The 21,441-nt window shown below is 41.3% G+C and overlaps 1 protein-coding gene across 1 annotated transcript in view; it reads left to right on the forward strand.

The window, feature by feature from the left end:
• Nucleotides 1–1,250: 1,250 nt before the first annotated feature.
• The window catches only part of sdk2b (sidekick cell adhesion molecule 2b), a gene marked incomplete at its 3' end in the record, with an annotated part of 74,769 nt that continues 54,578 nt past the window's right edge, over nt 1,251–21,441 (forward strand). Inside the window, exons 1-3 of the mRNA XM_083903979.1 lie at nt 1,251–1,345; nt 14,212–14,318; nt 16,265–16,412. Coding sequence (XP_083760105.1) covers nt 1,266–1,345; nt 14,212–14,318; nt 16,265–16,412 — 335 coding nt within the window. The 5' untranslated portion in view covers nt 1,251–1,265. The remainder of the gene's footprint in view (nt 1,346–14,211; nt 14,319–16,264; nt 16,413–21,441) is intronic.

Raw genomic sequence — 21,441 nt, forward strand, 5'->3', positions numbered from 1 at the left:
TCCCTTTTACGTTCATCTCCTATTTTCCTCATCATTTCTCCACGCTTATCAGTCTGCCGCCAGTGGATTTGTTGAGCCGGAGTAGAAGAACTAAATATCAGCTCTATAGATCATTTTGACAGTTTAATTCCAATGCCTGATTATCAGTCAATTTGATAATTATATTGTCCAACCATCCAATTAATGTGTTCTATATTTACAATGATCATCAAGTAAGCGCTCTCTCTTTGCATCGTTTGTCAAGGGTGAAATATTAGAGCCGCAAGGGACCTTGACAGTTTGTGTTTGAGGCACCTTGATTGAGATATAAAAATTGAAGTGTGTGTGTGTGTGTGTGTGTGTGTGTGTGTGTGTGTGTGTGTGTGTGTGTGTGTGTGTGAGTCACCATGTGTGCATTACCCTGTGGAGAAGTCATCGCTGGTCCTCTACAATTCATTCCTTCACACTCAACAGCGCGTGTTCAAGTAACACAGATAGAGCGAAAGACAGAGCGAAGCCGAGTGGAGGCAAAACGAATGATGAAAAGATTTCATGCTTCCTCCTCCTTGCCTTTACTGCCCTCCTGTCGGCTCTGTCTGGCCGCGAGGAGAGCGGTTACGCTGTGCCAGTGAGTTACTGACACATAAATACACAGAGCAGGACCAATCCTTCGCGACTTGATGCCTCTGCTCCGTCGTTCCTATAAGTGGGCATCTCCACAGCGCTCTCCCGAGCAGGTCAAGATCACCTGCACCAGTGAGATTAGTTTGCTCCAAATTGGGCACGCTCAAATGGGGGTTTTCCATCTGGAGCATGGCAGCGCCGCGTTTTCCTCTGCCAGCAGTGATCAAATACACCAGCGTTAGCTTTGTCTTAGATAAGATCTGCTACAGTCAGTTAAACGTGAGCATTAGGTGCAGTTCACTCACTGTTCATCCCCATCTTTAACATGGTTCCCAGTCGCCTGACAGCTCAACTCTTGCTCATCTTCACCTACTTTCCGAGACAAAAGTGAAGTTATCCTTAAAGCGGGGTCTTTTATTTGTTGCTGTGCACTTCTTCTTTGCCTCCGGGGTAAGGATGTGTGTGGGATTCAGGAGTAGGTGTGTGCTTTTGAGGTATTTTCTGTTTGCTTGGTTCAGTGAAGGGGAAATAAAAAAAAAAAGAACACTTCAATTGTTAAGTATTTTCCTCTCTTCTTCACAGATGACGTGCCTCCGTATTTCAAGACGGAGCCCGTGCGCAGTCAGCTCCACCTGGAACGCAACAGGCTGGTGCTAACCTGCATGGCTGAGGGGAGCTGGCCTCTGGAGTTCAAATGGATCCACAACAGCACGGAGCTAACGCGCTTCTCACTGGAGTACAGGTGAGAGAGTTTAGAGAGCTGCCATATTTGCCCTTGCAGCCTGTACTGCCATTCAAAGTCATTACACAGTGCACATATTATACTGTATGTATTTATATTGTGGAGAAAATGCAGTCTGCTTTGCTTTAACTAGAGAAAGAAAATAGTCAGAGATTGGATTTTTGCATCAATTTCACAATTTTCCAACGTAAAGAAAAATTATTATTTTTCTAGATTTCCCATTATAAGTTTGGTACCACATCAATGATGCAGATGAAATGCCACAAAAAGAAATGTTAGCCCAACTTAGTGGTGTAGCAGTCACTGCCTCTCAAGTATCTGTCTCCAGTGTTTTTTTTTATAGGCATTATTAAAAAAGACATTAAGCGTCATTAAACAGTCATTATACCATATTTATGAATTATGGATTAATTTACTTTACTAGCATGTCGTTATCTTTTAAATTAACAACAAAATTAAAAGGTCATATTTTATTTGTGCATGTGTATTTAATTTTTCTCCGTTCTTCTGTCTCCACATGGGTGACAGTTGTCCATGAATTCCTTCCCATTATGAATGTGATATGTCATCCCTGCCCTGAGGGAATGTCTCCAAATTCGGCACACGCGGATGAACTTATATAACGAAACGCTTTTTCCATAACTCAAGGATTATTGCGTTGATAATGACAAATGAAAAAAGGGTTAAAGGTGTTTAATATCAATTACAAACCACAGTGTCAGCCCCTGAAACGTCTGATTGTTTTTTCCACCATTGTGATTTCTGTGTGGCCTCACCTATTAAGTAAAGAAAAACACTATATTCCACTGTTAGGCTTCTTCCTTTTTTTCCCAACCACTGCCTTCCTTGTGTCCTCTTGTGTTTCTGTGACCTCCATCATTCTCTCTGGAGAGGCAGGGAACAGGCGAAAGGCGTGAACGAGGGTTAGGACAAGAGATAAACTGTCTTTAATAGTAACTGGAAGATCCTAATCGGGTGGAAAATGTTATCTCAGAGAGCAGTGTCTCTGCACCAAGTGTACGTGCATGCATGCATGTATGTGTGTGTGTGTGTGTGCGAAGAGAGTGGTGTATGCATGAAGCTGTAGAGGTTTGCGAGAATGTTCGCTGACACACATTTTGCTCAACTCAACTGTCTGGCCATATTATGTGAAAAAGGGTTTATGTGAAAACAACACAGGGTGAAAATACAAGCAGTATCCTTAGCCTTATTCATGGAGAGCGTGCCTTTCTTCTGACAATCTCTGGAGACGGATAAGATCAGAGTGGAACCAGTGGTAGGAAGAGCAACAGTGACATGTGGATGCTAGAACAATTGATCAGAACGGACTGTACTTGAAAAAAAAAACAGTTGTAGCCTCTGGGCTCCTTTGACTTGATAGAATGAGTGATTAAACAACAGGCACAGACAGGGCTACATAGGAGCCTCTCTCCATGTGTAAGCATAACTCAAGACAGTAATTATCTGGGGGAAAAAAGCTATATTAATGCAGAAATGTGAAAATAAATGAAATTCTTCCATCCATCTTCTACCGGGGAACACCCTGGACAGGTTGCTGGTCCATCACAGGATCACATAGAGACAAACAACCATTCCCTCTCACATTCACAGCTACGGTCAATTTATGTGCGCGTTTTTGAATGAATTTGATGAAATTGGCGAACCCATGCAGAAAGTCCCTTTTTCCGACCGGGTGGCATACCCAGGTCTCTGTGCTACATAGGTAAACTGCATGCATTCAGGCATGCAGTCGTGGTCAAGACAATTTATTCAAGTTCAAACCAAATGCCGGGAAGAAAGTTGACTTAACTGGTCTGCGTAGGTCTGAGAGAATAGTCCAAAAAAGAGAAAATCTCTTTCTCTGGGCAAAAATGCCTTGTTGATCAGAGAGAGACTGGTTTAAAATGATAGAAAAGGCGACAGTAACTAAAGGCTACAACCAAGGTATGCATAAGAAACTTCTCCAAAATCACGCAGTGTAACCTGCCTTTTTTTCCCAACTGTCACTCACCCGCCAACATTTTAACTGCTGGAAATAAGTGAGCGCACAGAATAATCAGTTGTGATATGGAGCACCTCCTGCAGAGAGAGATCTAATCCAAAAACTGTAACAAACAAGACGACATCCTGTGGACCAAATCAGTCTTTGAGTGTATATATGTGCATATATATTTATATATATATATATATATACATATATATATATATATATATATGCATGCATACTTGTCCTCCTTAACGTTCGAGTCAGCCTTTCTCTGTGCCAGGAGAGGAATTTGCACAGACTCGGCCCTCATATTAATGAGGTTATGGTAGAGGTCCCCAGTGCTGAGAGCTGTTTTAAATATTGACACCATGTGACTTGACCTTGTGTCCTCTGGCAACCGATCAATACTGCAAGGTATGTGCGTGCACAGGCATTACTATTCAACATGTCTGTCTCTCACTCTGTGAGTGTACGAGAGGAAAAGAGACAGAATTTGAGAGAGAGAGAGAGAGAGGTGTAGCGCAGTTTCAGTCATGCGTCTGTGAGGATCGCCATTCTTGGATGCAGCAGAACAGGCTCGGCATCTACGACTTGTCTCGGATAACGGCGACATCATTCGGGTGCACCACAAGGCCTCACAGGCATGTGTTCACGCCCTTTGGCGAATTCGGGCTGTTTTTCTTTGTTCCCAAATAATCATTTAAGCATCTTATCTTCACGCAGATTCGACTTAATTAAAATGAAAGATTAAGTCAAAGACAAGGAAGATTTCTAGAGCCATCAGCCACATAATTATTTTCGCACACTATGATTTAGGAGACAAGTTGGTTTATAAATACACAGCATAGCATCACATCTTCCTGTAACATTGCCAACTAAAAAAAAAAAAGAAAGAAAATCAGGGGCAATAAACCTGGCACACCTCCAGTCTGTCTGCCTCACACAATTCTTGTTAATTATTAATCAAACTCAAGAGTCGTATTTGTCTGTCAAGTGGTTCTTGGCTGGTGTGGTGAAGTATGCCCTGGGTTGCCTGTTGGAAGACTTTCCTCCCAAAAGTCGAATAAGGACTTTACAAAGACATAAAAAAAGTGGATGTAATATCATCGGTAGTCACTCCCAGAACCAAAAAAAAAAAAAGAAAAGAAATGGCATTAGTGAGAAGTTCACTCGGAGTGACATATCATCTCTGGCCCTTGTTGTTTGTCAGCTTTGAGGAGTAAACATTTGTTACCCTGACAATGCAATCACAAGTGAAAATGAAATATACATCTTGACAGCTGGCACAATAGGGTGGCACATGTGTTCTCTTCGGTAATGACCACTCTTCTGTGCAAGGTGACAGTGTTTTTAGGAAAAAAGTCAGTAATGTTTTTTTTTGTTGTGTCCGAAAACATGAACTAGGCTGTGTACTATGAAGGGTTAGATTATGCAGCAATTCTCTATTTCCTAAAAAACAGACACAAAACTTGGTAGAAACGTGTCCCAGCACAAGAAGAACAAAACAATAGTCTATTGGTACCATGGGCTCAACTCAACAAGAAGTGGACCATTTTAAATTTGGCGTCCATCTTAGCGATTTGCACGTTCTGTAAATTAACTCATCTGAGCACAATAATCGTACCCAACATAAAAAAAAGCAGTTATCAAAATGTTCTGTAGATTCAAAAGGGCGTGGCCACGGCAACCATCGGTATTTTGGCAAATTTGGACCATTCACCACGAAACAGGAAGTTTCCCCGTAACTTCGCCATAAACAACATTGACCAATTGGCTCGAAACGTCATACCTGACACGAGACACGGAACCTGAACACGTTTAAAAAACATGAACTTCACCCATCAGGAAGTCAGCTATTTTGAATGTAGCTGCCGTTTTTGCCACAAAACAGGAAGTGACCTGTAATTTTGTCGCACATTGAACTGAGTCAAGGTCATAGTGCCGCCTGCTGGCAGCACAGCGGCTCAACCTGCGCAAAAGTGCTCTTGCAGCTTTAATTATTATTTTTAAGATATAATAACAGATATAATTTCATAGTGGCTCCGAATAAATTACCACAAGTTCAATGCAGTGTTACTCCGTGTCTGGAGGGTAAGAGACGACGATGAGCTCATCTTGCTAACAAGATGTGATGAAAGAATAATGGGGTAAAATTAGCAGTTGAGTATGTGCTCATGAGTGCACATGGCTGTTCTTCTGTCTTCGCGATGACTACTTGGACCAGAAGATCCATATCTAGATATAATTAGTCTCCCCGTGTGCGCCTGGGTTTTCTCCGGGTTCTCCAGTTTCCTCCCGCAGTCCAAAAACATGCTATTTGGGCGATTACGTAAATTGGAAACTCTAAATTGACTGTGCGAGAGTGAATGGTTGTTTGTCTCTATGTGGCCTGTGATGGACTGGTAACCTGTCCAGGGTGTACCCCGCCTTTTGCCCTATGTCAGCTGAGATCGGCACAGCACCCCCGAGACCCTCATGTGGACTATAAAGTGTTAAGGATGGATGAATGAATAATGATTAGGACCAAACAGAAAATAATCAACATATTAATTCATTAGGTACATAGTCGTTAGTTGCAGCCCAATATTTGATATTAAGAGGTGGATAAAATATAAATAAAGTGGTGGGCTGCATATGGAATACATTGTGCCAATGACTGTCCTCACTAAGATAAAAGAACATGTGTGTGTTTGTGACGTATGTGTTGTACAAAACTGTTATTTGGATTATGCAATACACCATAAATACATGTTAGTTCTGAATTTAATTTGAACCAGGAGTGGATATTGTTCTGGTAATTGTTTCCTTTTGTTGACTTCATTTTTGTTTGTTTGTTCCATCTCCCGCCACATAATCTCATGAAGAATAGGAGGCAAATTATGCTGAAAACTAAATCCTTCTTTTTCATCCAATTTGGCTGCCAAGAACAGTAATCAGTCATCAACAGTCCCAAACAATAAACAACAAAAAGCACTGTTACAATATCTTCTTACCATAATTATTTTTCTTCTCTTCTTTTTTTATCACTCTATAAAGATCTTAAACATACCGTCAAACCAGTTTATGATACATCCATGGAAAGAAAACTGCAATTGGATTGGAAATTGGATTGCATCATTCGGTTCGACTCGCGTCGCTCACCTCCACAGCCTCACCACCATGTTAAGTTAAATTAAAATCTATTATCCTGTCGAGCCAGTTTGTGACATCTCCTCTCTAATTGAGCTATGCTGCACATTATTCCCTCCACATCTGCTACATTTTCAACGCCCTGCAGTTATTAGAGGAAAAATGTCATAAAATATAGAACATGTACTGTAGGCCCATTACACTGAATGGAATGACAATGTCCTTGAGTATAATAAACTTAGTTTTAATTAAAAAAAACCTTTATGTTTACTAACAACTGTAAGATAACAGACATTCTAATATGTAAGCACAACACACAATTTTTTTCACCATCACTCCTTGTTTTCTATGGTGGAGTTCTTTCTATTTAATTATTTATTAACCTTATTAACCCCAGGTAAATCCCATTGGGATTAAAAAAAAAAAAATAAACATTTTCCAAGGCAGCAAGATAGGCAGCATGAATGACAAATAGATAAACAAGATGGATTACCAAAAAACAAGCATGTGTAATGGAATATGCCTCAAATACTCAACATACTTCATTTGGATTCAAAAGCACTCAACAAAATCAATACTTGTCTTTTTCCAATCATATTGCTGCATGTTCCATGTAAATGGTGCAGAATGGACAAAATGCATTTTACCTATTTCAGTGCATTGATTACCCAATTACCCACATCATGTGCACAGTGAGCGTTGGGTGGACCAGTGGCGAAGCTGGACCAGTTATACCCTATTCTGTATAACTCATAGTGATGGGTCAAAGGTCAAATGTCATATGAAGACATTGAGCAGGGGGGCATCCATGTACAGAAGATCACCTTATTTTTCAAAAAATAAAAGCCCAATGTCAGTTTCATCTTTTTCACAAGACACTCAACATGTGGTTTAAAAGTGAGAGAGTGATCACATACAATACCCATATACGTTAACCACTTCTATATCATTACCCTGTGTACCTTACTAGTAAAAGAAAGAGTGCAATAGAAAGAGTGTGAGGGGGAAAAAAAACACACACTTTCAATAACCACAATTATGAAAAAAACACTTACAGCTTAAGCGCAAGGTCATTTGATTACTGAGAATTAAGCTGTTAAAGTCCTCGTGCTTCGGTGTGTTTCCTTGAACTAAACTAAATCAAACTCCTGAATGTTTAAACACAGCACACTGTGATCTTGTGCACCGTTGATTCTGTAGTTTGATATTGAATGACAGAGTCGTAGTGGCGGCGAGGTCCCCGAACGTTTATTGCTGACTTGCATTACCGTGGTGCAGTCAGTGGTGTTGTCATTCCATATTACACCCACCTAATACTGCAACAAAAATCTGAAAGCCTGCCACCCCTGCGCCGTACAACGATTACGCTACACCACCTAGTAGAGCTCAAAGATTAGGTCATTCACATTCAAATCCAAGTGATTATCACCTTATTTAATTACACACCCACTCATACAGCAGTGGTGGTGATTACATGTCTTGGTTTCAACCATCAAACTGCTTTTTACTGCTGCCACTTGCTCACTATAGGGGCAAATTCAATACCTGCAGCCATTCCTCCCCTAGAAATGACTTAATTATTGATATTAGTAATGTGTGACAGTCAGTGTAATGTTGGCCCCAATCAAATATTGTGTGAACAACAAAAGGGAAATGTATTAAGCAACATAAATTGTCTGCATCAGACAAAGATATGTGGAGGTCGTCGTCCCTCGGCCTGCAGACGAATTACTCAGTATTGATTTCCTGTAGCTTAAGCCAGAAGTCCCCCGTTAGCCGTCATGTGTTGTACGTGACGGGATATCAAGACGAGAGAACAAGATCAGAATGAGGACTCTCGTCCTGTAGGGTTCAGGAGACATCACGTGTGATTCAATACACTCTCAAATGACTCGTATTGTCAAATCATATATATATATATATATATATATATATATATATATATATATATATATATATATATATATATATATATGTGGTATTGACTTTCTCCGGATGATGCGGAGCAGCTTTCACAGACATCACACCTGTAGCTCACTGGAGAACTGCGTTAGCTCAGTTTTCCTTCTTTTCTTTTTTTTGTCCGTATTTCACTTGACTTGTTGCTTTCTAATCTGCGGTGGATATTGAAAGTGGTGATGTGACACACATCGTTCTATTTCAGTATTACCCATATCAACCCTGTGATTGGTTTTGCTCAAGAGAATTAATGAATTACACATATTTACCACAATTAGTGTTGTCATTAACTCAAGTAAGATACTTTACGCCATGACACTGTGGTGGGTGTAACCCTTTAACATCTAAGCCTCAAAATATCGGTCTGGACTTTTTTTTGGCATTATTTTAAAGGGGACATATTATGCAAAATCAACTTTTTAATCATTTAAATCATTATATTTGGGACTCTGGAGGTCCTAACACTCACCAAGGTGTGGAAAAAAGATGACTCACTCATGTTTTTGTGGTCCTCCTCTGTCTAAATACAGGAGTTAAAACATGCGATGTTGACTTCCGCGCTCACTGGGACGTCACAAGACGCTAAATTCCTGGAATTGTTGTCTCCCGGAGCTCCGCTTTGTCCGTAAAACACGCAAGAGTATTGGCGAGGGCAACGGCATCCTGACAACCAGAAGTCGGCGAGAAGTTCTATTCTTGGCTCCACAGTGCAGCACAGAGTCCTACACAAACTTCCAGCCTCAGAGGATTTATCTGTCCAGTGGATACATGTCATATATCACGGCAATGTGCCTGCTAGAGCCTGCAAATGCTAACTGCTGTTAGCTCCCAGGAGCATCTGTGACTTTTAAAATAACATTTGTTTGAATTTTTCCAACTCTTTCCTCTCCGATGACAAAGACTCCAATTCGCCGTCGCGTAATTACGGTAATGCAAAGTGTGCTCGTGCAAATCTGTGACACGCTCGGTGTTAAAGGGGTTAAAAACCACTGTTGTCTGACAATGTAGTGCACAAGACACACACGATTTCTATCAGGTTTGAAATGAACACCGTATTTAGCTGAGCGATAACAGCGACGACCCACAAAGTGATAAAAGTGTTGTTCTCAGATATCAGATTTATGACACATTTTAACGTGTTATGATTCACTTGCATGCAGTTAGGGGGAAAATGATCATTTTTATTGTATAACCAGCAATTTAAGGCAAAATGTTATTGGTGCTGACCTGACCTTGGGGACTTGCGTGTTATAATAGAAACACTCGCCGTTAAGTGCACTACTACAGCCATGTTCAATCAAGGATTATAGTTGTTCCAATCATCCCCTCCCATTGTCCCCTCCCCTTTTGTGTCCGTTGTTCCGTCTTTCTGTTCCTCCATTAAGTCCGCAGTCTCTGCCTTGATCTCTTTCCAACCCACTTCATGCCCAGTTCCTCTTTGTCACATCCCCTCTATCCATCTCCCTGCCACTCCTCCATCTAATCATTTCTCGTGAGTGGGGCTAATTAAAGGGAATCTGACGGAGTGCGCTGACCACGGGAACATCAATCAATCTCAGTCCAACACAGTGAGGCCCCCACTGACTCCCCCCAACCTGCTGCCAACGTGCAGCTCTGCAAAGGTTAATTGTATTCATTATATAAGGGACAGAGCGGGAAAAAAAAGAGGGGAGAGACGGTGTGAGGGAGGATACTGTCTAAAGTCACCGTGAAGATTCTTGGCTTGGCGTTGAATCCTCTGTCCACCTCAGCAGGGTTAATCTTGGAGCACCAACACCACCTGGCAGCTACTTCTCCTTTTAACAGTTGACACAAAAGCACAAAATGTTTTCGGCGTTACAGCGTTCCCTCACACACGCCATCATTTATTCACCCCGTGTTCTTTTCATCTAACACACATACAGTACGTAATCTTATTAATTGAGTAGATGGAACATTTGAAAGGAGACGCAACATCATTAATAGAGCCTCCTGATTAGTTGATTAAGCCTTAAGAGACTTTGCGCTCAAACTCATTTGGTGTTTTGAGTCCAACTGACACTGCTGTTAATGAGATTTAATACTGCATTTTGTGTGTGTGTGTGTGTGTGTGTGCTATAGATATGACGAATGCTCCAACACACCTAATCATTTATTAATATGATACTATTTCTATTTCTCAGCAGCTGCTTCCAAAACAAAGAAGACTTTTATTAACTATATCAAAATAATACAACTAAAAATTGACTTTACTGACTGATACGTTCGCTATCTTAATTTCCCTCAATGGGACAGGAGGTCGGTCAGAATAGTAATACATCTAGCCCTGCCAATATAATTTTACGCTGACATGGAAGCTGATGGACGCAATCATCTTTCCACGGTGAGGGTAACAAACATGCCCGTTAACTGCCGACAATCTGTAAATCTGTGTCGATTTCGGTGGCCGTTTTCTGACATTATCCATTGATTTAACCAGGTAGCCGTGTGGTTATTATGCTCACATTCCTATAATTTATCCATCAGCTTGTTGAGTAGTTTTCTTCCCCTTGGATGAAGAAGAAATATTCCTATAATATCTGCTTTGTGTATCGGTATCGCTCAGTATCGGTATCGCTCCGATATTGGTCAAAATCAATGGATCGGATATCGGACAAATAAAAATGTAAAAATCCTTGCTTGCTTCACTATGCACTGTAAACATTTTATATAAAAATCAGATAAAAGCTTTTTAGCTGAGTCATGTTTGGGCTGTTTTTTCCTTCTTTTTGGGGAGCACAATAATTGTTACACAGTTGTAGAATTATGTCTTTGAAATGACTCGGCACAAATATGTTTGGTACATTCACACATGGTCTAAAAAGACAGCATTGGACTAATCAGTAGATACTCAAGTTTGTGATATTGGTATTAGACACAAAAAAATCAGGACATCCCTAAGGAAAATGAAATGTTCATGTCTTATTTTATGTTGATGCAGCGTTGACTCCTGCAGTGACTCATATACAGTATGCATTTTCAGCAATTTAGCACCTGCAAAGTATATCTGTGATGCAACAGGTGGCTGCTATGAGAGAGTGAGTAAACTTCCACTTTGAAATAAGGCTGCGGGATTATATTTATTCCTTTCTTTCCCCCGAGCCACATCAATGTTAACGACTAATTAAACACAAAACCTGAACTGAGTTGATAAAGGAAACAGATCGATGTGAACGTTTTGGCGGGTTACATTTATCAAAATCAGTTCAAAATCATAAGGACTTCAACAGATTGAGAGGTGTGTTCATTTTTAAATGGCCCCTGTTGTTCGGCGACTGCCTCGCTTTTAGTTATGTCTTTTTCAACTGTACAAACTTTCCTGCAAACACTTTGTTGAAAACTCTTCTGTGTCCTTAATTGCTTTGTACGTGTCTTCCATCCCCATGCACTTGCACACGCCGCGGTAACTGTAGAAACCCATTACAGTAGGTTACCACGGAGACGTTCTGCCGTGACCGTGTGGCCACCTATAGCACATGTCATGGACTGATGTGACTTCAATAGCTATGGCTGCTCTATGTGCAGAATTTCCTACCCCAGCATGTATCCATTCTTAAACACACTAGGTGACACAAAATCCACTATTGAACCAGCCCACGTTCACACCAGTTTAAGAGGAACCAAAGAGGTAACTCTATATGTGTCCTTTAAGGCTGAAACAATTACTCGATTATAATTCGATTACTAAATAAATAGTCAACTTTTTGTTAATCAATTGATCGGTTTTTATTGTTTTTACTCAGCTTCTTAAAATGTGAATATTTTCTGGTTTCTTTGCTCCATATGACAAAGGAAATCATTGAAGGTGCATTATGTAATAAATCTAAAGCAACTGGCCATAAAATCCTCCTAATATGTCACAGAGACTCAGGAATAATGTTCATATAACAAACTGAACTCACCAACAACAACAGTATAGCCAAAATATTTGCATTAAAAAAAAGTATTTTGCAGACTGCAATACATGTTTATGTTTGGAAATCATGTTTCCGCATGTGGCGCCACCTACCGCCGTCTACCAATCACTGCAGTTAGTAGAGTCTCAGCTGCCGAGCAACCACGGGTTGCCAGTTACATCAGCAAAACGAAACCTAAAAGACCTCAGTATTTTGAATTTGAATGTAGTAACCGTTTTTGGCCACATTCTTACATATGACACCTTTAAAACTAAATAATTGTTGGTTTTTGGACAAAACAAGACATTTGAGGACATCGTCGTTTCCAGGTTTGAGAAACAGCGATCAACATTTTCTGACATTTTACAGACCAAAACATTACTCCACGATCAATCGAGAAAATACTCGACGGATTCATCGATTATGAAAACGATCGTTTGTTGCAGGCCGAGCGTCCTCGTGTGACTGCAGACATCTACATTTATCGTAAAAAAAAACATAAATCAGTTCAAAAGAATATACAAAATACGAAGTAAATGAAATAAGGACACGGTAATGGAAATGGTCGTGTTTAAAGCCAGACGTATTCTTGTGTTGTACCGACAACATTAAGAACATTGTGTTAAATGGGGTAGGTTCATATAAGTTTATATTTTCTGCCAACTCCTTTTCAAATGTGACGAGATGGAAACGTGCCGTCTTTGTAAATGCTCCGTCTCTCTACAATGAGCATTTGTATGACTTAATCCTGTTACACCATCACACAAAAGACCTTTAAGGGATTCACTATTCTTGAAAGAAACAACTCATTTATTTGGCCTTGTCCTGTTTGAAACCACTCTCCTGTAGCCACTAACTATGCTTTACTCAACGACGTCTGCATTTCTTTGTGTCGAGAATCGCAAATTAGTCGCACGAATCGGGGGTTTGCGGCAAACTGTTTGTGAACGGGGGCCTCGTGAAAGGCATTTATACCTTCGTACTCTCGGTTATAATAAACGTATTTCTTCTATTCAGACACATTAAATGTGTCTTTTATGATGCAACCTGTCATAGAAGTGGAAAGAAATTGTCAAAGTGTAACTTTGTAGCAGGTTTTACTAAAATATATATATTTTTTCCAACTACACAACTTTATTTTTTTTATAAATATACATTTTGTAATAATATCATCATTGGAGCATAATAAATGGGAGACACTCGTTGCATTCTCACTGGCCTGTCTCACACACAAAGCACTGGTTTCAGTCCGACTTGACACACAGCAGCTGTATAAAAGTGTATGTTATGCTGCCTCCAAATGGCAGGGAGGTGGTACTGCGCCACAGCTGGCCACTAAAATCAAGGTCATAGGGGGAGAGTGTCAACTGATGGAGACGCACACAGCTTCTACCTTCGTCCCGGGGGAGATTTTGTTAATGTGTGCTCGTGTGAGTGTTTATCTTTGCATAGAGGACATTTTAGGCATGTTTGTTGTCTGTTCCCATCTACATCACCGTGTGTGTGTGTGTGTGTGTGTGTGTGTGTGTGTGTGTGTGTGTGTGTGTGTGTGTGTGTGTGTGTGTGTGTGTGTGTGTGTGTGTGTGTGTGTGGCTTGGGGGAGAGCTTTGCAGTGGCAGCTCTGTTAGCCTCTTGAGCATCATTATCACTGGAATAAACAACAGCTAAGCTCCAATGTCCTCTGCGCCCTTGCGCCTTTATTAGATGGTCTTAAGTTTGCGCGTGTGCACCGATGACAAAGTGTCTTTTAAGCTCACGTATATTTGTGTGCAAATTCCCTTTTAATTCAAACTTTTTTTGGTTTTAATTAGTTAACCAGTTTGTTGTCAATGAAGACGATTCCCCGTCTGTATCTAACATGTTTGTGTTTATCAAAGGTACCTAATCCCGTCCCTGGACCGCTCCCACGCCGGCTTCTACCGCTGCATCGTCAGGAATCGTGTCGGGGCTCTTCTACAGAGGCGCACGGAAGTGCAGGTGGCCTGTAAGTATCCACAAGGGACGCAGCTAAAGACCAACCAAATGGATGAATAAATGGATAGGTAATAGATGGGCAGCAGCAGCAGCGAGAGAGAGAGAGAGATTAAGAGAGAAAGAGTGTCTGCGGAGTACACAGCATGCCCACACTCTTTGGTCGCCTTTGTATCAAGGACTGACGAGGGAGGGGACAGATGCTGGCTGGGTGAGAGATATACCTGCGTCTCAGTTGTGGCGTTATCAACGCGGACAGCTGTTCCACTCGGCGTTCTCATTAGATTGATATTGTTGGTTGTTTTTAACTTTGCTTCGTTTTAATAGGACCACGGCTCGTCTCGTTTTTCTCCCTTTTGTCAACAACATCTGTTGTTCCTTGGCGAAAGTGAAACTCGGATGCGGCCGTGTTTCCGAACGTTTTCCGCGGCCAGTTTTCAGGCTGTTCAACCACCACCCCTCCAATCTTGTTAACAAGCGATATCAGAACACTCAGTTGAGGCGTCTGGAGTGTTTGTCACGTTGAATCCACCTCCACACACCCCCAAAGCCAACCTTTACCACGGAGACGTTCTTCCCTTTACTTTCCTCTTTCTCACTTTACTTGTTCTGTCGTCTGGCTACCACTGTTTTCTATTTGTTTCTTGGCTTTCACCCCACTGCTATTCTGTTTTTCTTGATTCCCAGCTCTTACCATCTCCGTACTCCCCCCCCCCCCCCCCCCCCCCCACATCAGTTACTCACAGAGGGGTACCGACACAGGCAAAGTAAACATGAGAATTAAGGACACCTGCAGAAGAAATGAATGAAGTAGAGAGTGTAGAGAGAGAGAGAGAGAGAGGAAGGAAGAGATAGGGAGATGTCTTTTGGAAGCTATGCCATTGACGCACCACAATTAGGATTACGGAAGACACACCTCGGAGAAAGAGAAACATGCTGAGGCATTAGAGATTAGGGAAGGGGAGGAGGACATCACATCGTCAAAAAACTGCAGATCAAAGTCAGGGGATTTGCACACTTCCCAAATTTTCATTTAAGCTAAGCACCAGAGCTGCACTGCAAAGCCAGATTACCTTTTTGTATTCATACATAGTCCATAGTCCAAAAAAAGCCCCTCGATCTGTTTCCAAAGATCTTATTTCTAAACTGTGTTAGAACCTAATTGTGTGTTTGATGAAATATTGAAATGATTTCAACAGTTTTCTGTATTGTTTCGGCTGAATTTATGAGACAAATACTCACCTCGCCTCTCAAAGAGCTTTAAAGAGAGAGAGAGGGGGGGGGGAAGGCATTTAAGTTCCACTTCTTCAAAAGCCAGCCTGCACTTTTTCTTTCCGACAGCACTGGAGGAAGAAAGGACAACACCTACTTGTTACGGCTGTCTTAAAATGGTTCCCATTCAGCAGCAGACAGAACGACTGAATCAGAGAAGTGTGCAGCTCAGATCGAAAGCATCACTTGAAGTTGGGGTCAACTGGTGTAAAGTGCAGCAAGAAAAAAAAAAAAAAAAAAAAAAGCCTTAACTTAGATTTCACTTCAGAACAAAGAGTGAGTGCATTAGCGCTTTTGTCTGAGCTTAGCTTTTAATGTATAACGAGGCAGCAGAGGAGCTGCAGCACTGGCCATCTACTATGCAGAGAAATGCACACATTTAGAGTCTGATCAAGACTGACTGCCCTCCGCGCATCCACACAGGAGGATTCAGCATATAAAAATGAATCAATTCGGTGTCCTGTCTGTGTCCCTGTGTGAGTCATTACATCGTGGTTCCTTCTAGCCTTATTTGATGTACCATGGAAACCATGGCAACAACAAGGCACTGTCCATCAAAGCAGTTGTGTGTAAAATTCCAGAAAAGAAAGAAGTCAAGGGAAGTTTTGCCTGTGACTTTGTTTACCCTCTCCTTTTGTTGGTTTTCTGTTCATGTGTGGAACTGTTTCTTTGTTTTTTTTTTTGTAGTTATGGGCAGTTTCGAGGAAGGTGAACGCACCCAGGCGGTCTCTCAGGGGGAGGGCGCTGTCGTCCCAGCGCCGCGAATTCGCAGCTTCCCACAGCCGCAAGTCACCTGGTTCAGAGACGGGCGCAAGATTCCGCCCAGCAGCCGCATGTAAGTCCCGTTTGAATAGCGTTTCCTTCCCTTGTAGTCTTTGTTTTTGCTTTACTTTGCTTTGTGTCTTGTGTTCTGTGAATATCCTCGGCGGTTTGTTTGATCTTGGAGGGGTTTGAATGCTTAAATTTGAGTGTCTCCTCCTCCTTGTCGTTCGCCATTCATTCGGCTACATTTTGTGGTGAAAGGGACTTTGAATCTCCTCAGCAAATAAGGGGCCAACACCAAAGCAGCTTTGGCACGGTGCAAAATGGAATCCTGCCCTTTGTTCCTCATTTGTATTTCTCGAGAAGACCTAAATCAAACACTTTCATCTCGGCTCATCTTTGTCGCTGTCTCTTTCTTGTTTTCTTCCTCGATGCCGCTCTTCATTTTGGTCTCAAAATTAGAAACGATGGGAGCTGAATGGCTAGGCACAGACCACATGGGAACACTTGCCCTGAGCAGTTTTCAGTTCCTGGCTCTCTTATTCCCAGTCCGACTCCTGACTGGCTGGGCAATTTACTGCGTGTACTGCCTTCAACTGTTTCTTTAAAGTAGAGGCACAATATGACCCAAAAAAAAATCAGATACTTTGTTTTCTGAGCAATTGCTATCCGTATTTTCCAACCAGTGGCAGTGATGTTGGTCCAGCACCGTCAGTGCCCGATAGGGGTATTTGAGCCATGGAGCTGCTGACATGCTCAAGTGGGATTGTTTTTTTTCTTTGCGAATCTGTTCACTTATAAATGGAAGGGTCTAAAAGGAGCAGTGGCCTCGTAAAAGTAGAGTTCTCGCTCTAAATTCCACTCTAAACTAGCAGTGGCTAGTTTCGGTGCTATGGTTGAATGGGTTTTGATCCTGTGTGTGTCCAGCTTTAGAAACACAAAACAAGAGCATGCACTTAATTGACATCTTTGATTTTATACAGTTTATCGACATCTTTGATTTTATACAGTTTATCGAACCTCCGCCAAGGAGGTATATGTTTTTCGCAGGAGTTTGTTTGTATGTATGTCAGACATAAAACTATCCCAGTTCATGCCACAGAAACATTCACTGTCTGAACATGATTGTCATTATTTTATTTTGTTTTACGAAGCAGCTCAGCCATCAACAGCCCGTGTGGAAATGTCATTGTGCTCACCTAGCCTTCAGCCAATTATCTTTTTCTTTTTTTTTTTTTTTTTTATAAAACGGTATTAATATTTCAGCAACTAGGCTACACTGCATCAATAGTCAAGGTAGAGCATTTTCTTTTAAAATAACTGGCTTTTTCTTAAACTGAGCACATGTGCTTCTTCACTCTCTGCATCCGCTGCGTGTACTTTGCTTCTTTCCGTCCTCCCTTCCGTCACTCGAGCTCTAAGAATGCTAATTCTACGCTCACCACCAAGGTCACATCGTGCAAATGAGCACCTTTGAAAACTTATTTTTTTCTTTTTTTTTTCGTAAATTGAAAATAATTGAATTGAATTTGGTTTGTGCCAGTAGCATTGAGTCTCACCAGTGGGGAACACTGAGGAAGTGCCAAAGAGACAGATCCGCACTGAACACAACAAATGTTACTTTGATGAAGGCTTTTTTTCCAAGGACTAGTGCTCTCCAGAGTCAGCTCCAGCTGTGTAGTCTCTCTAAACATCATCACCTAGGCTGTTATGCATAGTGGTTATAGTCACTGTAAGACTGCTAATCAGTGCTGCATGGGCTATGTTGGAATTTAGAATCGCTGTGACAGGAGGGAGAAGAATGAAGTGGGGGAAAAAAACGGTTGGAGACCATTTTCTTTTTCATTTAAATTATCTCTCTGACTTTCATCTGCTTTTTACTTCATTTTTTTCCCCTGTCTCTACACCTTGTCCTCTGCTCCTGCTACATCCCTCCTCAGGTGTCATTACTTTAATTTGCTAGCTCTCCAGGGGTTCGTCGTGCTGCTTCTCTCTGTGTGCGACTTAATCACACCTTGGTAAATTGGGAGGGTAGGTGCATGTGCAGGGTGTGAGCCAGATCAAGAATAACAGTGGTAATCACCTCCAACAAAACTATCGGCTAATTAAATCCACACTTCCTCTGTATGAAGTTCAATTTGTCGGCTGCTGCGTGTCAAAGTGTTTTGGAATAGCTATTTCGTTATCCATGTTGCATCAAAGGAGATGTTCTTGTCTTGATATGCTCTTGTCTGATATCCCATTTAATCTGATCACAATAAGACACTTGTGAGCTGACAAATTATGGGTAAATTCAGATTCAAACATAATGTGGGGAAAAAAGACGATTGATAGAAGTCATTCAAATATCAGATCTATTTATCAAATACAAATTATTTGAATATATTGTTAAAGGTTTATGGAGCAAAAATAAACACTCTGTCCAGATTTCTGATCAGCCACTTCAGTTCCTTGGCAGTTGAAAATAACATTTTTGTCCCTGTTTGCCTGAGCTTTTTTTTTTTTTTTTTCATCTGTTTGCTGGAAAATCAAGAAAACAAACATGAACACTTTGTTATTTCCTGAAGTCGCATTCTCCACGTTTTCAGCTAACGGTTACACCAATTCAAACACCACATTTCCTGTTTTAGGACACCTGCACGTGCAGAAACCTGGGTAATCTTTTGTTTTTTCGTGTCACAGCTCGTGTCTGAAAGAAAAATGGGATAAATATAAGACTTGGATGATTAATTTGTGTGTAACTAGTACAGTCATGCACATTCTAATTGCATTTTTGAATAGATTGTCATGAACTTTTCATGAGGATGATGCCTGCTTATTTTGGTGACACCGACAACATTAGGTTGACATTTGTCATTTTGAGTGAAATGTCTATTATAAGCTAATTTTAATGAAATGTGCAAATATGGACTTTTCCCTCAACTGTAATATGATGGAAAATCTAATGGCATTAGCACACAGTAGTTTGTTTTAGTACAAATGTTCATATTCTATTTACAGTGTAAACTAAGATGGTCATTATGGACGACATCATCATTTTGTAAATTGGCATTATCGCTGAGCCTGTGCAGGCAAAAGCCTTTAAATCAAAGCTTGATAGAGACTCTTGTGAAAATCTTGTTAATTATCCATTACAATAACAAAAAGGCTTTTAGCAGTAATATGGAGGAAAAAAAAAAACGAAGGCCTCAGTTTTGCCAATATGAATACACACTTTGCTCGTTCAAGCAAAGAAAAATAATTGTATGATTTGATTTGAGAGATAGACAGTCATTAAAAAAAAAGAAAGAAAAATAAATTCCATTAATTCGCAGAGGCATCCAGAGCTGAACAGGACTTGTATTGTCAAGTTTTTAAGTGCAAGAACTTTTCCCTCAGGGTCTGAGATGTGTCAAGTCATACACAGAAAAGAGTTAGAACACAACACTCCGTCCACACCCTGAATTTGCCAAGGAAACCCACAGAACACTGTAATGGTTTTGCTTCCCTGCTGCCTCGCTCCTTTCTGGCAAGGCAGCGTCTCACTGTGGGAATCTGAATCTGACTGCGCTCTCTTTGCTGTGTGGCCTGTACGCAGCTGTCATTCTTTGTTTAGGGCAAAGACTCTCATGCTCTCGCTTACCCGTGAAGCTGTGGATTCACTTATTGTTGTGTTTCTCTTTGCTTCATTGTCTGAGTTTAAGAAAATTGTGACTCGGGCTTAAAAATGCGCAGCTCGGCATTGAATGGTAGCAACTCTGTGAATGAATCTGGTTCCATCCATGGTGACTTTGTTGTGTTGTGATGTAGAGCTGACTACAGACAGAAAAAGAACTTATTTAGCGCTAATAGTCGTTATTTGTCCCTTATTGAATGGAAATGCTTTTGGCAGGATCGCTCCCATTTGGCAAGTGTGATTTGTTGTGTTATTTTCGGAGACTTAATGTGGTGTATAATCAGAGGCGCAGCAGTAAATACATTTGCCAGGATTTGTAGGTATATCCTCTCACTATTTCACTCGTGAAACCCAACTTACCACCCACCACCTTCTTTTTCTCTCTCTCCGAAACTTTTCCATTGACACTCTGACATGGATTTATCCGCTTTTCGCTGAAAACAACCTTGTAGAGGTGTCTGTTAAGACAGAACATGGAGGAGCCTGACCTGGAGGAGTTGGTGGGAGGACATCCCTGACACACACCCATTGTAATTGCCTTGAGTAATCTGCAGTAGCTACTGATCAATTAATGGCCCCGGCCTGTGATGCGAGGGTTCTGTCAGTCTGCTATGGATTCCCCATTAGTCACAAGGGCCAGTGACGAGCCAAGCTCTTCCTCGGCATTTCCCTACATCAAACTGCCCACCATTAGTCATGTGCCTAACAATGTGCAGGTAAAACGGGAAGGGGGTGTCAAAGAGAAGCAGCCATGACAGCACAGAATGAAGTCTTTAATTAAGAATTGCTTCTATTTAAGGCTTGCAATTTCAGAACTGAGCATGTAGTTAAGTTATGGTGTTCACATTTGAGCGTTTTGCTTGATAAACCACTCTCAGGAAAATGTGTTTTGTTCAATTGACATTTCCAGCTGTTGTGTTTCATACTGTAGACCCACACGTTGTTTGTATATGCATGTGATTGCTTTAAAGCGGACCTAGAACGGAAGTTCCAATTAACGCTGTTTTTTAAGTGTGTATCTGCGTCATTACCTTGTTTAAGAAGCCCTGAAGGTTCTAAACAAACAGTTCAGCCACTGCTGAGAACGCTGTGTTTTATTGTAATCTCGGGCTCAGCGAGATCTCCGAAAAAAAAACTGGTCCGGTTACGTAAACAGCGGTACTCCGGAACAGCAGATCGTCCTGCTCCAGGCACTAGTTCGGGCACATCCGGTTGCGTACATTGAACCGCAGAAGCAGAAGAACGTCCGTTAGTGGAGGTGTTTCACGAGCGACAGTGTCTTCTGACTCTGGGTCTGACTCCGGGTCAAAGTCATAAAAGGGACTGCGGCGGGGAGTCGTGACGAAGCTATTTTTAAACATTGTTAAAACAATGTTTTGATAATGAATAGCAGTGCATCCACCGTTCCAGAGGGGGGAGCTGCGCTTCTGAGAGCGGGGGTGTGCTG

The sequence above is a fragment of the Microchirus variegatus genome (genome assembly GCF_963457635.1).
Source record: "Microchirus variegatus genome assembly, chromosome: 17".
Lineage (NCBI taxonomy): Eukaryota > Metazoa > Chordata > Actinopteri > Pleuronectiformes > Soleidae > Microchirus > Microchirus variegatus.